Here is a 17636-nt window from a genome sequence, read left to right on the forward strand (position 1 = left end):
TTTACAGTATTTCCAGATTTCTAAGTAATGCTCATGATTGAAATACTGAAGATCAGTATGAAATATAGAACTATATATTTATGACAATTTTGATTACTTTGTTGAGATTTCTAAACTGAGCTGCCAGTGTAAATTTATTCAGGTAAACAGAATCTGTGCTATCATTCATCACTGTTTTGTGTACTGAGTTTTACACCTTTAAATATGTATTTCATAATGTAATTCATATCTTCAGAACAATATGACATTAGTATTATAATTCTGCTCCTGCAGAGTTCTTGGAAATGTAGTTTAGGAATTCTCATCTAGAGAAGGCCTCTGCTTCCCTAAACTACATTTCACAGAATTCTGAAAGAGTCAGCCACATGATAGGTAACCAAGCACCTTCGCTTTATAATGTAATGTGATATAAATGGTACCTTTGTTAGAGTCAACCATAGGTTGCTTATCTGTAACTGGTCCTTAGAGTGGTTATCTGTGACCTCACATGACTGGGTCCTGTACCTGCACAGAGCCACACCACAGGAAGTTACAGCCGCCTTGAATCCCTTTGGGTGAGAAAGGTGAGGTAGAAATGAAGTAAATAAATAAATAAGAGCTGAGTTGCGTTTGACAGCAACCTTGCCCCTCAGGAACCAAAGATTACTCTCTCTGGTTCCATCATCTGTAGAGTATGGATGGATCTGATGAAAGAGAAAAAAAGGCAAGTTATGTGAGAGCACAGATGAACACTCAGGGCCCTTCTACACAGGCCCTAAATGCAGAAGGAACCATGATAAATGGGAGGGGCTAAATGACATTTGCTGAAAATGTGCACTGGATCATATTAACGGCCAAAAAATATGGTTTAAAAAGTTGTTCTTAAAATCCAATTTTCGTCAAAAAATGTGCATATTTGTATGACTGTATATCCCTGCAGTCAAGGAAAATATGTGACTATGTTTCTAAACGCTAGCATGGACTGCTCCAGCACATGTCCACATTTTAAAATCCTGAAACAGCTGATGGAGCCGCTGACACCATCATCATCGGTGATCACAAGCGTATGGGTATGATTGCCTTCCAAGTGTAGAGTCTTGCCGGTGGGTCCATAGGTGACTGTAGAGGCCTTTTCTTGACCTGCTTGTTCTTTCACAGTGAGGACATCGGTTTCTAGATGGAAGGTGGTCCTTGTCAGGGTTGGCTTGATGTACTTTCCTCTTGACACGTTTCTCCTTCGTTCCTCTTCGAATTCCCCAGCACTGTTGCTAACAGCTGACCTCTAATTAGAAAGCTCGAGGGCCATGACTTCCCAGTTCTCAGTGTCTATGCCACAGTTTTTAAGGTTAACTTTAAGCCCATCTTTAAATCTCTTTTCCTGTCCACCAACATTCCATTTTCCATTCTTGAGTTGAGAGTAGAGTAACTGCTTTTGGAAACGGTGATTGGGCATTCGGACAACGTGGTCAGTTCAGTGAAGTTGATGGCAAGGGATCATTGCTTCAATGCTGGTGGTCTTTGCTTCTTCTAGAATGCTGGCATTTGTCCGCCTGCTTCCCAAGCGATTTGTAGAATTTTTTGGAGACAACACTGATGGAATCATTCCAATAGTTGAGTGTAACGTCTGTAGGCGGGTTGGGAGGACAATAGCTTTATAAACAAGCATCTTGGTTTCCCTACAAATGTCCTGATCCTCAAACACTCTCTGCTTCATTTGAGAAAATGCTGCACTTGCAGAGCTCAGATGGTGTTGTATTTGAGTGTTGATGCTGATTTTTGTGAAGAGGTGGCTACCAAGATAGCGGAAATTGTCAACATTTTCTAACATTACACCATTAAGCTGTATTTCTGGCATTGCAGAGGGATTGGCTAGTGCCTGTTGAAAGAGTACTTTGGTTTTTTTGATGTTCAGTGAGAGACCAAGTTTTTCATATGCTTCTGTACATCTTTTGAGGGGGAGTGAGCATATTACACCGAACCTAAAGTCACTCCACTGGCTGCTAATTAGTATCCAGGCAAAGTACAAGGTGTTGGTTTTGACCTTTAAATCCCTACATGGTTTGGGTCCAGGTTACCTACAGGACTGCCTTCTCCCGTACAATCTGCCCTGCACACTTATGTCCTCTGGGAGGCAGTTACTCCAACAAGCCACAATCCAACTGGCAACCACCTCCCAGAGGACCTTTTCATCACCCGCTCTACAACTGTGGAATGACCTGCCGGTAGAGTTCCAACTGCTGGATCAGTTGTCAGAATTTAAGATACAAATGAAGACCTGTCGCTTCCGGCAGGCCTACCCAGACAGTTTTAATGGTGAATTTTAAACTCCACTGAATGCCATGTTTTTGTTTTGTGTATTTTCATACGTATTTTAAGAGGTATGTTTTAATATGAGTATTTTACAGAGTGTTTTAAAATAATTATGTGTTTATTTATGATTTCGTAATACTGTAACCTGCTTCGAGCCATGAGGAGAGGTGGGCAAGAAATAAAACCTGTTGTTGTTGTTATTATTATTATTATTATTATTATTATTATTATTATTATTACTATTACTACTAGTACTATTAAAAATAGGCCTAACTAATACCATATCCCATACTATACTAAACTCTGTATTCACCTGATATTAGTATTGAAATCCAGTAATTAGAAGATTAAGACAACAACAAACTTAATGCATATTAATGTAACAATGGTGACTTTTGTGGGGAGGTGGCTGCTTCAGTAGTGGAAATGGTCTACATTTTCTAACATTACACCATTAAGCTGTATTTCTGGCTTTGCAGAGGGATTGGCTGGTGCCTACTGAAAGAGCACTTTGATTTTCTCGATGTTCCGTAAGAGGCCAAGCTTTTCGTATATCTCTAAAAGGGGTTTGGAGTGGCTGTGGTAGAATATGAACAAGGTTATAAAGACTTTTTTTTTTTTTGCAAACTGATAGGCAAGATTGTCTCAATCCCCCATACTATGATTAGCGGGGACAAGAGACAGGGCCTTCTCAGTTGTGGCCCCTCAGCTATGGAATTCCCTCCCCAGGGATATTAGATCAGCCCCTTCCGTCTTGACCTTCCGTCAGAGAGTAAAAACATGGCTTTTGACCAAACCTTTGGAGAACTTGTGCAATAGATAGATATGGAATAACGTGCAATGACTATAGGAATGGCCCAGATTACACTTGTGGATTACCTAATTGTGATTGTATTGTTTTAAGTGTTTCTAATTGTTTTAATGTATTTTATTATTCTATTTAAATATTAATTTTAATTTACATTGTTTTTAAGGCATCAAATAGTTGCCTATGTGTAAAGCCGCCTTGAGTCCCCTTCGGGTTAGAGAAAGGCGGGGTAGAAATGTCATAAATGAATAAATATGTACCTATAAGATCAAAACTAAATGTTTTTTCAGATTTTACTCACATATTTCATAATGTTTTGTTTTATATCCAGAATGAGGTATATGTGGCTTTTCAGATATGAGATTTCAACTCCCTCATCCTTCACCATTTGCCTTTGCTGGTTAAAGACTGGTTAAAGACTGATGGAAGGTGAGTCTCGAAATCTCTGGTGAGTTACACATTTCCTACTTTATGTTCTTATATTTCGTTCCTTTCACTTTTCTATGTGTGCTTTTTATCAGCAGCATCTATCAATTTCTAAACCTGGCAAGATGATTTTCCTTGAATTTCAAACAAAACTAGATCTGCTTTTAAGAAGTCCTGTTTTTCAGGACTTGTGTTATCATTCAAATTGAGATAGAATTATTTCATTAAAAGTTTACAAGTGTGATAGTTTTATCTTCGAGAAGAACAGTTCTCTGAAGTCAAAAGTCTCTGTTTCCTGCTAAGTATAAAAATGCATGTTATCAGAAAATGTCCACTGATAATTCTGGAAATTTCATTCTGATGTTGAACCTCCTGTTCTATATCCACATTGTTCAACTTACCTCATGTCCTGATGTCAGTATCATCTGATGTTCCTTGCTAATGGGTTAATGATTTGAGAATATGAGGTTAAGCTGAATTACATACTACTGGTCAGAAGGAAGATTGTTTTGATACCATTGTCTTTGATAAATGATAATTTAGGCCCAGCGCTTTGGAATATCAGTGAAACATTACTTTAAAACTGTGTTGTCGGAGGCTTTCATGGCCGGGATCACAGGGTTGTTGTATGTTTTCTGGGCTGTGTGGCCATGTTCTGGAATAATACTTCTGGAACATGGCCATACAGCCCGGAAAACATACAACAACCCTACTTTAAAACTGGTTATCAAACTGTGGAGCACAATGCTCAAGGGGAAAGTATCATAGTTCCTTAAAGAAAGGTGCAAGAATTTTTCAAACATAATAATTAAATTACAGAGGCCCTCAACTTTTGTGTAGATTAGAAACATGACACTTCCACAAAAGAAGAAAAAAAATGTGAATATCTTTAGAGCCTGGCTGTGCACATGTTCCTTTGTGCATTCATTTGGGGTGGAAGGGGGTTGAATAAGGGAGCAAGAGGAGAGAGGGCAATTTAAGGAAAAGGAAAGGATGGTAGAAGAGAGGGTGCTCTTCTCAATTAAGTGTTCTGCAGACTGCTCTGAATTTCCAGCACCAAGTAAGGGTCTTTTCTAATTGCCTCAACTGCCCCTCCCACCCTCCTACCCTCCTCCTCACATGCGCACATGCTGGAGAAAAAGAAGGAGCCCTAAGCTTACTTAAAAGATGGTTGTATTTATCATCTTCTCATCTTCCTTTCTCTCCCCACCCATTTGTAAAGTTTCCACACTGCAGATTGTTCAGTCACACTTGAGGAAGCAAGATCTATGTGCCGCTTCCTTATCTGGAACTGGGATAGGAAGGAGAGTAGAGAGATTGAGAAAGGCAATACAATGGAGACAGTACTGAACATATCTTTCCAAAAGACTAAATTAAGTGGAAAGAGGGGCAAGTAGTGTAGTAGTGAAGAAGAATGAGATGTAGGAGCCAAGGAAACAAATAGGGAAGGCGGGGAGGGGAATGCATAAGAATTAGGTAGGTAAGTGCTTGAGAGCACATGTGGGAGCTCATCCCAAATTCTTTCTCCCCTCCTCCTTGCAACATTTTTCCATTCTCCTCTTCCAGTTGAGTCAGCCTGGTGACTGCTTCTACTACCATCCTCATACATGCAGTGAGAAAACTTCCATTCTTCCTCTTTCTCCAGCCTTCCAAGGCCAGGTTGCAAGGCGCTAGAACTTACCCTTTCTACTGGCTTCTTTGGCTCTTTTATTCATAGACTATGTTGAGCAGGGGGGAAGGGTTTGAAAGGAATTACTGCATTTAATGTACAGGAAGGTCACATGTAAAAAGCTTAAGAACCACTGCTTAAAAATGTATTCCATGTTAACATTAGTTGCAAATGGTTATACATGTGTATGTTTGTTGCTATATTAACATATGTTGGTATATTAACATCAGACTGGCACCTTCATTGTCCACCTTCCGTAAGGAATTAAAAATGTAGATGTTCTGGTGCGCATTTGAGTGAATAGTCTTGCCAGTTGGCAAATGGTTTACAATTCCTGTTGCACTTTATCCCTGATCCTTACTTTTGGCCTTTTAGATTACAGTGTCTTGATGAGACCGTCCTCCTTGCCCCTATCCTGGATTGTCCCTGTACTTCCTACAAACCCTATCTAGAGTCCTGCACTAGTCACACTCCTTATATGCTGTACTTGAGGCCAGGTTTTAAAGTAATTGCTTTGTTTTATGTGTTTTATGGTGTTGTATATTAATTTTGTTTATATTGTTTTAATTCAATTCATGTACTGTGTTTTAAAGCTATGTTATATGTTGGCTTGTCTCCATGTGAGCCGCCCTGAGTTCCTCCAGGGAGATGGTGGCAGGATATAAGAAGTTGTTGTTGTTGTTGTTGTTGCCCCAGTTCCTTCCTCACAGACTTCAAAATTAATTTTTTGGAATACGTAATAAATAAATCTTACTCATTGTATTCAAACCAGGGTGCTTTAACAATTAATGTTATGTGCTTCTGTTATCACAAAGAGTAAACTATTATAAGCACATTGTTCCTTCTCATGCATTATATTCAAGTTCTTTTTAAGAAACTATTGCAACTTCTGGATGGCTGATCTGCAAAACAGTTGCCACATGTGACATTTGCAGATATTCTGGATAGGAGCAGCAAGTCTCAGGTATGTGGCTAGTCATGACTATCTTTTTTAGTCTCTAGTATTGTGCTATTAAATATTTCCACTCCAGTAGCACTAACTCAAAACCCTAGAATAATAAGTGAACTGTTCGCAACACACTGTTCATATCTGAGAATCAGAGTCCCTTTAAACTAGCTTTACAGCACTAGGATATCCTTTTAATTGCCAGAGTTCCAACCTAGAGGATTCTGGGATTTGTAATTTGGGAAGCTTTAGAGTTCTCTGGTTGAGAATTCATATTAGCCCTCCCTAAACTGAAAATCCCAGGATTCCATAGGGTAGAACTGTGGGCTTAAAAGGAAAATCATAGTGTAACCAAGGGTGTATTGTTAAAAATAAACCCAAACTTAGGATGCTCTTCTCCAAAATGTTGACCACCACTGGTTATTTCATATGTATTTTGCAAAATGAATTTGCTTGCTCCGTTAATCAGTCAGTACATTTATGATACAGATTTTCTCTTGAATTATTTGTAGAAGGCTATCATATGCCTTGAAAAGACACCGTGTGAAGGCAAACAATAGTAACAGTATATTAGAATGACAAAGGGCTTCAGATTAATCTTGAAAAGTCAAAACTACCCTGAAAGCACATCTCAAAATAATGCTTTTCATAAATCTTAATTAGAATGTGGATTTTTGCTGTCCCACATTATCCACTTCAGAGACAAATGTGACTCACTATTAAATTAGTACAATCAGCACTGATGTAGGAGCAACTGTAACACTGTCTCTTTGTGAACCATTTTTGTCAGTGTAATTACTTTAGTAATAGCTGATTACACAGTAGTCTTATGTTCCTATGAAATTAAGGCAATTACTGCAGCTAGAAACACATCTATCTATATTACACTGTAATAAGAAAACTACTCAGAATGTGTGCAATGTTTTCAATGTCTTTAAAGCAAAAGATCACTATGGAGAAATTATACTATATTATATTAGAAAAAATTGTAAAGTCTGGAAGACCTCACATCAAGAGATATATGTATATCACACAGAAAAAGGAGAAGATGATATCTATTTAACATCCATTCTTTTTAAATCAATGGAGAAAGTTCATAGAAATATGAACACAATGCACAGTGATTTTAAAATAAAATAGATAGATAGATAGACAGAAAGAAAGAACGAATTCTGGTGATGGTGCTGTTCTGTGAACTGTTGCAGAAGAGCATCTGGAAGACTTTGAACCACAGACCTAGCACAATCATGGATGTGGAGATGCTGTCCAAGAACTTGCACAGTGACTTACAGTAGCCTAAGCCTTGAGACATAGAGCAAACATTTATTCAAGACACAGAGCAAAATATTGTGCTAAATCCCCTTTAATGCCCACTCAGCTAAAGCATGTGGCAGCAGATGCTATGAGGAGATGACATCCTTCCTGAAGAAAATAAAGTAAAATAACATTTCCCTGCCTTCTGTTGTTGTGTACCTTCAAGACATTTCCAACATATACTGCTACTGTCATGGAGACTTCTTAGCAAGATTTGTTCAGAGAGGATTTGCCATTGATTTCCTGTAAGGCTGAGAGAGTTACTTGCCCAAGTGGATTTTCCATGGTGAGTGGAGAATTTGAACCCTTGTCTCCCAGAATCTAAGACTCAAACTACTATATCATGCTGGCTAGTTCCCAGTATGCTTTCTGGGAGAAAACAATCAGACGTATATACATTGCTCCAAATGTGGCCTCACCAGAAATATGTGTAAGTGTATTGGGGTGATGGCAGTTTTAACTCTGACCGTTTAATAATTCTTAGCATGCAATTCAGATTATTTGAGCTATCACACACTAAATTGACATTTTCATTGATGTACACACCACCACCACAAATCTCTCTTTCCTAGGTAGTCAAGTCACTACCAGTACAGAATCCTCAGAGGGTCAACCAGTAAACCTATTGTCAAGGAAGTGCATATCTACTTCGTTTCATAGCCACTCTTCCCATAGCTGTTCTGGGTTTTATGGGAGTTTTTCTTTTCTTTTTTTTAATTAATTTTTATTGAAGAGTTTTATATACAATAATTAAAAGGAAAACAGGAAAGAGGGAAGAGGAGGAAAAAAAAAGAATTGGGAAAGGGTATAGGGTAAATTGTTGATCTTCGATTCTCCACGCTTCGGATTGTCAATTCATATCTAATCTCATTTCCAATTCTCCTAGGGTGGGTTTATTATGATACCTAGCAGTTCCAGTCTGGAACTGTTAGACTATATTTTAATTGTCCAGCATGAGTTTCTTATATTTTTTGTAAGGTGACCAGTCTGTGCGCTTAATTGTCTTTCCCCTGTGTAATCTAACCAGAAATGTTAGAGAGTCCATGTCATATATTTCATCTAGTTTATCAAGCCAGTCTTTGGTGTTTGGGATGTTTTTTAATTTCCAATGCCTTGCAAAAATAATTCTTGCCGCCGTGCTCATATAAGTAAATAAAATGTCCTCATTTCCATTTAACTTTATATCAGTGTCCAGAATACCCAGAAGGTAGTACTCTGGTTTAAGAGGGAAGGTCCTTTTTAGAATTTTCTGGGTCTCTGTATGTATTGTTTTCCAGAATTTTTGGGTTTCCTCACACGACCACCAGACATGGAAGAAGGATCCCACTTGCTTCGTACATTTCCAGCACTTATTTTGCACGTTCGGGTACATTATCCCTAATTTTTCCGGAGTAATGTACCACCTGTGGAAAATTTTATGGGAGTTTTTCTGGTGTTGGACCAGAGATTTGAAATCAGGAAAGACCCAATGTCACTTGTAGTAGTTGAATGAGGAGCTAGTAAAACTAAGGTCCCCTCTACACTGCCATATAAAATCAGATTATCTGCTTTGAACTGGATTATATGGCAGTGTAGACTCACATAATCCAGTTCAAAGCAGACAATGTGGATTATCTGTTTTGATAATCTGGATTATATGGTAGTGTAGAAGGGGCCTAAGAGTGGATTTGCCACTCTGCAGCAATAGATTTACTCTCTACCCCACCCTCCTGTTAGCATGTATATGAAGTTAGGAGTTTTGTTGATCTAAAGCGTATCACTTTACATTTACAATACTTACATCTGTATACAGATGACACACTGCTACTTATTTCCACCTAAAGCCAAAGAAGCTGCCCAGATCCTAAACCAGTTTCTGGCAGCTGTGATGGGTTGGATGAGAGCTAAAAAATTGAAACAGAAAAGACAGAAGTCCTGGTCGGTCAAAAGGCCAATTGGGGTATAGGATGGCAACCTGTGCTTGACGGGATAACACTCCCTCTAAGGACAGAGGTCCGCAGCTTGGGGGTCCTCCTGAACTAAACGCTGACCCTTGAACCTCAGGTGTCAGCGGTGACTGGGAGAGCCTTTGCACAGTTAAAACTTGCTCACCACCTGCGTCCGTACCTCAAAAAGCCAGATCTGGCCACGGTCCATGCCTTGGTTACATCTCAGAAGGATTATTGCAATGCGCTTTATATGGGGCTGCCTCTGAAGACAGCTCGGAAACTCCAATTAGTACAAAGATCTGTGGCCAAGCTGTTAACGGGAGCTAGGGAGTACACCACCACACCCTACTAAAATAGCTCCATTGGCTGCCTATATGTTTCTAGGCCCAATTCAAAGTGCAGGTTATTACCTACAAAGCCCTCCACAGTTCGGGTCCAGTTTATTTACTCGGCCGTGTCTCCTCCTATGAACCTGCTCAAGCCTTAAGATCTGCTGGGGAAGCCCTTCTCTTGGTCCTGCCTTCGTCACAAGCGCAGCTGGTGGGGACAAGGGAAGGGCCGTCCCGGTGGTGGCCCCCCAGCTCAGGAATGCCTTCCCCAAGGAAACCAGACTAGCCCCACTTTAACTATTTTCAGGAAAGAACTGAAGACAGGCTTTTGGAAACGACTAACAATAATTTTAACCATTGGAGTTTAAACGGAATTTTAATTGACCCTGGTGCTCAAACTAGCAAGAGCAGGTCATATTTACTCATTTTAATGTTTATATGTTTTATGTACTAAACTTTCACATAGTTTTATATTGATTGTAACATTACTGAGTTATATTTCATCTTATTTATTATGACTACTTTTATTTCTGGTGATTTAAATTGTTTGACTTAAGTGTTTTATTATTTTTTATGTTATTATGTTATTGCTTTGTTGAAAGCCGCTCCAAGTCCCTTTGGGTGATGGGGTGAGATATAAATAAAGCTTCACTTACTTAATCGACCCACTTTTGTCATTTTGGTGTTATTAAAGCAAGGCAGATCATTTGTGTTATGTTTTTAGAAGGGGAAGAGTCATGTTGTCTTAGAGTCTATTATACCTCAAAAATGCATTTTTTTTTGCCTGTGAAAAAGCTCCAGCTGTTTACCACAATGTATATGTCACATTTACGATGTAAAATGGTATGTATATATGTGTTCCGTACTTTGGAAAATGTATGCTATAATTATTAAAAGCTCTGGGTCATTTAGTACTCCAGTAATGTGGGTCACATAAATGTCAAATATGATTGTCAAGAGCAGAGGTTTGACTTTGCATCTCTATCTCTGAGTCACTAGCAATGCCTTTCACAGTTAGCATTAGGGTGTTGAATGTTGCAATCGGGGGCAGTGTGGTTTGTAAAAACTTGTGAAATAAAGTACTGTATCTCTCAACTATAGCTAAAACCTGTCTGCATGATAATGAAAATTAATGGCCACTGATATTGCACAACAAACTGCCCAGGTCCACAAAATACTCAATAAGAATTATTAGTGTTAATGTGACAAATTGCATAACATGCAACAATTTCCACCTTTAATAGGATGACATAGTAATGCTTATCCAAACAGATGGACTTGAATTACTCTACAGAATATAGCATGTCACAGGAGCACAATGAGAAAAAGATATGATCCTTAAAATTATTTACAACAGTTGGAATATTGCGAAGAGTGTGTAAAATAGTCCCCATAGTCAACATCTGGAGCTGTTACTCTTCAGAGGTTTGGCAATTTCAGTGGTGCTGAACGTTTGTAACCTAGATTGGGAAAGATACACATTTTTAATAAAATGTTTTCATATTTTTGTACAGTTCTGGTAGCAGCATAAGCTACACAAAAAGAAGGGGAAGGAGAAATATTCAATGTATTTTGTTCTCTATACTTAATTATATTTTCTTTTCCTTTTTTGTGATCAGAAATTAATGGTGACAGGACTTCTAATCTCTATTAGGACTAGATTTTTTAATAGTTACTGTAATTATGTGTCATCTATAAAAACTAAAGGGCAGAAGGTCTAAGCCAGTTATATTTTCATATGTAACCAAAAGGACATCAGCCAATATGGTCTACATGTAGATTTTAGGTTCAATCCCTGGCACCTCCAAATAGGGATGGGAATAGCCTCTGACTGAAATCTTAGACAGATTCTGCCACTCAGTATAGAAATGGATGGAACCAAAGATCTAACATGCTACTAGGCAGCTGTAAATTTTCCTGTCTTACTTTGTCAATTCTATATTTATAATGTTATAATTTATTTTATGATGAAATAGTGAAACCACCAGACATTGTACTGAAATGCTGCACAGTTTTTTAGGAAACAATAATGGAGGCAAATTAAGGTTTGTAACTAAGTAAATAAATACATAATGATACATGTAATTATAAATAAATACTTTTCAGAACTGCATTCTGGTCATTCAAGTAGCACTCTTCTTCGTTGTCAGAAGCAACATATCTTCTACCATCTAAGGAGAGCAAAGAGAGACAATACGTTATCTATCAAACAGTGAGGTGCACAGCTTCTGTCTAACTCACATTGTAGTTCATGAAATTAAGAAATGCCCTTTGAGACAGAATTTGCATTTTCTCTTTTAAGTGAAGAAATCTCACTAACACGATTAAAATTCAGTGATTGCTGGTGGCTTCCATGTCAATTGGGTGGTTGATCCACACAGAGTTAATGATGGATGGGATTTTCTTAAAAACAAGATACTGAAGGCACAATTGCAAACAGTACCAAGAAGAAGAAAAATAAGAGAAGTCTAAAAAAACTAGAATGGATATCCAAAGAACTTTCAGCTGAGCTAAGATTTAAAAGGGACTTGAACAAGAAATAGAAAGGGGGGGGGGGGAATCACCAAAGAGCAATTCAAACAAATAACCAACACATATAAGAAAAAGGTTCAAAAGACTGAGCATATTTGGCTATGTAAGTAGAAAAGCGAAGTTATTATTATTGTTATTATTATTAAAGTATTATGTAAGTAGAAAAAGGAGGAACAAGGAAACAGTAGGGGATCTGCATGGAGAAGATGATGAAATGCTAATAAGTGATAGGGAAAAGGCAGAGCTGCTCTACGCATTCTTTGCCTCAGTCTTCTCCCAAAAGGAAATTGGTGTTCAATCAAAGCAATATGGACCGGATGAGGCAATAAGGGAAATGCAATCCCAAATAAGTAAAGAAGCAGTCAAAGAATACCTGGCAGTGGCTACTCTAAATTAATTCAAGTCTCCAGGGCCAGATGAACTACATCCAAGAGTAATGAAGGAACTAAAAGAAGTAATTTCAAAACCACTGGCAATAATCTTTTAAAATTCTTCAAAAACAGAAGAAGCAGACTGGAGGAGGGCAAATCATGTCCCTATCTTCAAGAAGGGGGAAAAGGGGACCCAAACAATTACCGTCCAGTCAGCCCGACGTTAATACCAGGAAAGATTCTGGAGAGGATCATTAAGGAGGCAGTCTGCAATCACTTAGAAAGGAATGCTGTGATTACTAAAAGTCAACAAGGATTTTTCAAAAACAAGTCATGCCAGACTCATCTCTTTTTTTTATAGTTGCAAGCTTAATAGATGCAGGAAATGCTGTGGATGTAGCATATCTTGATTTCAGTAAGGCCATGATTTTCTTTTTTTTTTGCAAACCAACTAGTAAACTGTGGGCTAGGTAATACTACCGTTAGGTGAATTTGTAATTCCTTAAGTTTATTTATTTCGTGTCAAAAGCATTGTACATTTCAAATAATGGAAATAAAAATAAAATTTAAAAAAGAAAAAAAAAAAGAAATCACAAGCAACTAAATAGTTTTGGACCAAAAGCGGGCAACAGCAACCGCATTGTCTGTAGCTTTAAACAACTCCTCCTCCGTACATGAGGCAGGGCATTGTGGGCAAGCATACATATGCTGAGTTGTTTGTTCAGCTCCACAGTCACACAAGGTGGAGGATTCCTCCAGGTAGTGCCACCTTGCCAAGTTGTCTTTTGATCTGCCCACTCCGCTTCTGAGTCTGTTCAGGGACTTCCAAGTTGCCCATTCTTGGTTTGCCCCTAGGCATTGAATTCCTTAAGTAACCGAACCCAAAGTGTGCTCACCAATAGTTCCTCTTCATCCTGGAAAGAAGTGACTAGTGGAATGCCACAGGGTTCAGTCCTGGGCCAAGTTCTGTTTAACATCTTTATTAATGACTTAGATGAAGGTTTAGAGAGCGTGCTTATCAAGTTTGCAAGTGATAGCAATTTAGGAGGGATAGCTAATACTCCAGAGGGCAGGATCAAAAATTCAAAATGATCTTAACAGATTGGAGAGCTGGGCCAAAACTAACAAAATGAATCTCAACAAGGACAAATGTCAGATTCTAGACTTAGGCAGAAAAAATGAAATGCAAAGATACAGGATGGGTGATGCCTGGCTTGACTACAGTACATGTGAAAAAGATCTTGGAGTCTGTGTAGACAACAAGTAGAACAAGAGCCAACAGTTTGGTGCAGCAGCTAAAAAAGTCAATGGGATTTTGGGCTGCATCAAAATAAATATAGTGCCTAGATTGAGGGAAATTGTGCCTCTCTATTCTTCTTTTGTCAGACCTCACCTGGAATACTGTGTCCAATTCTGGGCACCACAATTTACGAGTACTGGATATAGAAACCCAAAAAGACATTGCTACCCTCAGTAAAGCTGGCTCACTGAAATGGCTAAGTCTCTTTAATCATACTTTACAAACAGCCCAATATCTAAAGACAGAAATGCCTAAACACTTCAGGAGGGTATTTACCAGAGCTCGATTTGAGCAGCTGGATACAATGGTCAAATATGGAAGGTTTGATCAAGTCCCATACAACGAACGATTTTGTATTTGTGGAGCATCAGAGGTGGAGGATATCACACATGTACTGTTCAGCTGTGAATTGTATAAGAAAGAGAGAGACCAATACCTCGGGCCATACATTATTCACAGAACACACTGGGACCCACATATTAAAACTACATCTTTGTTGGCCGGCCAGAATCCTAAAATAACATACAAAACAGCCCTTTTCCTATTCAAAGCAACACAGCTAAGAACTGCATGTTTGGAATCAATTGGGGTAAACTGTAAAGGTGACGCAGATATTTGACCTGGACGGGATCTTGTTAACAGCTTGTTAATTTTAATTTCTTTTGTACCGTAGTTTGTATGTTGTATTTATGTCTATGTGTTAAATGTTTTGATACGGCTGATAGGCTAATCATTAAAATGCACTTGATTTGACTACGAGAGATATCGACAAGCTGGAATGTGTCCAGAGCAGGGTAACTAAAATAGCCAAAGGCACAGAGACCATGCCCTATGAGGAGCATCTTAAAGAACTGGGTATGTTTAGCCTGCAGAAGAGAAGGCTGAAAGGAGACATGATCATCATGTTTAAACATCTGAAAGGCTGTCATAAGGAAGAGAAAGCAGGCTTGTTTTCTGCTGCCCTGGAGTCTAGGATTTGGAGCAATGGGTTCAAATTACAGGAAAGGAGATTCCACATGAACATTAGGAAGAATTTCCTGACTGTAAGAGCTGTTCAGCAGTGGATCTTTCTTCCTCAGGGTGTGGTGGGAGCTCCTTCCTTGGAAGCTTGTAAACAGACTGGATGGCCATCTGTCAGAGGTGCTTTGATTGCATTTTTCCTGTATGGCAGGGGGTTGAAATAGATGGCCCATGTAGTTTCTTTTAACTCTATGATGCTATGATTCTATATATTTTTCACTGAATTACATTGTTTCCACAGCTGTCTTCATTAGGTCTTGAAACATCGTGTTGGCACAAGTAGTACAAATGCACATTCAAGAAATTTGAAAATGTGGCTCCACATTAATATTGCTTCCTGAAAATCTATTGCCCTTTGTCAATGCCACCCCATTATCCTGTTGTTGTTGTTGTTATTTGAAACACAACAAGATGAGTCCACAGCAGACACTCTGCTGGCTGTTGTACTGGATCACACGCCGGACACTTCCCAAGTGTCTAGGGCTGTGTGATGTATCGGCAAATAATGTGTGCAGATCCCAGTAAGGTGGTCTTCTGCAGCTGGCAGATGGTAATTTTGTCAGCGCCGATTGTGTTCAAGTGCAGGCCAAGGTCTTTAGGCACTGCACCCAGTGTGCCAATCACCACTGGGACCACCTTGACTAGCTTGTGCCACAGTCTTTGCAATTCGATCTTTAAATCCTCATATCGTGCCAGCTTTTCTAGTTGTTTCTCTTCAATCCTGCTGTCACCTGGGATTGCAACATCGACAATCCATACTTTGTTTTTTAACACGATCGTGAGGTCAGGAGTATTGTGCTCCAACACTCTGTCTGTCTGAATTTGGAAGTCCCAGAGTAGCTTGACATGTCCATTCTCTGTAACTTTTTCTGGCTTGTGATACCACCAGTTCTTTGTCACAGGCAGATGGTATTTGTGGCACAAGTTCCAATGAATCATCTGAGCAACGTTGTTATGCCTCTGCTTGTAGTCTGTCTGTGCGATCTTCTTGCAGCAGCTGAGGATGTGATCTATTGTTTCATCTGCTTCCTTGCAAAGTCTACATTTGGGATCTGTCATCAACTTTTCAATTTTGGCCTTGATGGCATTGGTTCTAATGGCTTGTTCTTGGGCTACCAGAACCAGGCCCTCCGTCTCCTTTTTCAAAGTTCCATTTGTGAGCCACAGCCATGCTTTTTCTTTGTCAGTTTGGCTCTCAATTTGTCCCAGGAACTGTCCATGGAGAGCCTTCTTTCACCAGTTTTCTGTTCTGGATTGTGTTTTTACGGTATTCACTCTTTGTCTTTTGCACTTGAAGCAGTTTACTACTGTTGACTTCCCTTAATGCTGCTTCTTGACTGCCTTTCACATAATCTGCCAGGGCATATTTCTCTTCTTCTACCGTTTGTTTCACTTGCAGAAGCCCCCTGCCTCCTGATTTTCTGGGCAGGTAAAGTCTGTCGACATCACTACGCTGATGTAATGAGTAGTGGATTGTCATCAGTTTTCTTGTTTTTCTATCCTATTATTATTAATTATTATTATTATTATTATTATTATTATTATTATTATTATTTCTAACTTGCCCTCTCTCCCCAAGGGGACTCAGGGTGGTTTACACATACTTTACAAAGGCTTTACAAACTGTCTGCGTATTATAAATTGCACAATGAAACAATTTCAAACCATGCAATTTCCCTCCTAAGGAAAAACACATGTGAAAGGAAAAAATGTTTTCTTTGAAATTTAATTTTTTTATCTAATATTATTGTAATCTAGTTTTTCTAAACATTTGAACTATTTTTTTCATGCCAGCTATATTGTAGACTGACCCAGGACAGAAATGCCTGCAACTCAGAAGTATTACAACATACAATGATATTAAACACCTGAACTTATGTACAATACTTTGCTATTAATATATTAGGACATTCCAAGATATTTTTTTTAAAAAGGAAATTATTCATTTACTAGATAGTTATTGCGTATTTATTTTTGAAAATGAGAGAACAAACATAACTTACATCGTCCTTTCAGGTATAGCATTGATTGTGGGCCCCAATTTCTAGCTATGAGCTTACTCTGCAGAAAGAAAGTAATAATTATTCACCCAGATGAAAGGGAAATATTATTGCAAAGACATTTTAAGTTCTAACTTTTACCTTTGGAGCACGAAACGTTTCAACCACCAAGAAGAGCATCATGATGGTAAAAGCACAAACTAATGTAGCTGTAACTTTCTGCAAGAAAAACATCATTTATTTTTCTTTAATTATTCCAAAAACATTTATAGCATATTTCAGATCATGCCTCGTGGATAGTTCCTTACCATGTTAGCAGATCTTTTGTCACTTGCTTCTGTCACCCAAGCGTTATCAAAGGCTTGCTTTGGCACTCTCACTTTTAAATAGCTGATGATGGTAAAGTACGCAAGTTCAGATGATCATGATTGTTTTGGTTTGGGTTGTTTTGTCCTTCCCACCCACTCCCCCCACAAGGTGTTGTTTTCCAGGCAAGGATTTATGCCAAGTTTGATATGTGGAAATTAGATATATAGTCATCTACTCACCTCAGTAATCAAAGCAGCAAAATTAATGTCAGAAACTCCTTGGCAAAAGGGTAGTTAATACCCAGGAGACAAGGGAACAATCTGTAGCCACAAGGGGAAGAAAAACCCAAGAAGACAACAAAAGGTAACTAAATGTTAGGCATTTGTATTTGGTAC

General features: G+C 38.6%; 1 protein-coding gene and 1 long non-coding RNA gene across 2 annotated transcripts; one reads left to right on the plus strand and one right to left on the minus strand.

Annotated features, from left to right (window-relative positions):
- Nucleotides 1–2513: 2513 nt before the first annotated feature.
- Nucleotides 2514–10373, plus strand: LOC134295354 (uncharacterized). The gene is made up of 2 exons (XR_010001898.1): nt 2514–6156; nt 7344–10373. It is a non-coding gene; the product is annotated as an uncharacterized LOC134295354 (long non-coding RNA).
- A 556-nt stretch (nt 10374–10929) lies between these two features.
- LOC107982380 (spexin prohormone 1) lies at nt 10930–17375 on the minus strand. The gene is made up of 5 exons (XM_016991084.2): nt 17241–17375; nt 17074–17151; nt 16936–16993; nt 11809–11880; nt 10930–11169 (listed from the first exon to the last, which is right to left on the minus strand). Exons 1-5 carry the CDS (start codon nt 17241–17243, stop codon nt 11129–11131), a joined length of 252 nt encoding a protein of 83 aa, XP_016846573.1. The 5' UTR covers nt 17244–17375; the 3' UTR covers nt 10930–11128.
- Between the last annotated feature and the right edge of the window lie 261 nt (nt 17376–17636).

Source organism: Anolis carolinensis, chromosome 1 (assembly GCF_035594765.1).
Source record: "Anolis carolinensis isolate JA03-04 chromosome 1, rAnoCar3.1.pri, whole genome shotgun sequence".
In the NCBI taxonomy this organism is placed as follows: Eukaryota; Metazoa; Chordata; class Lepidosauria; order Squamata; family Dactyloidae; genus Anolis; species Anolis carolinensis.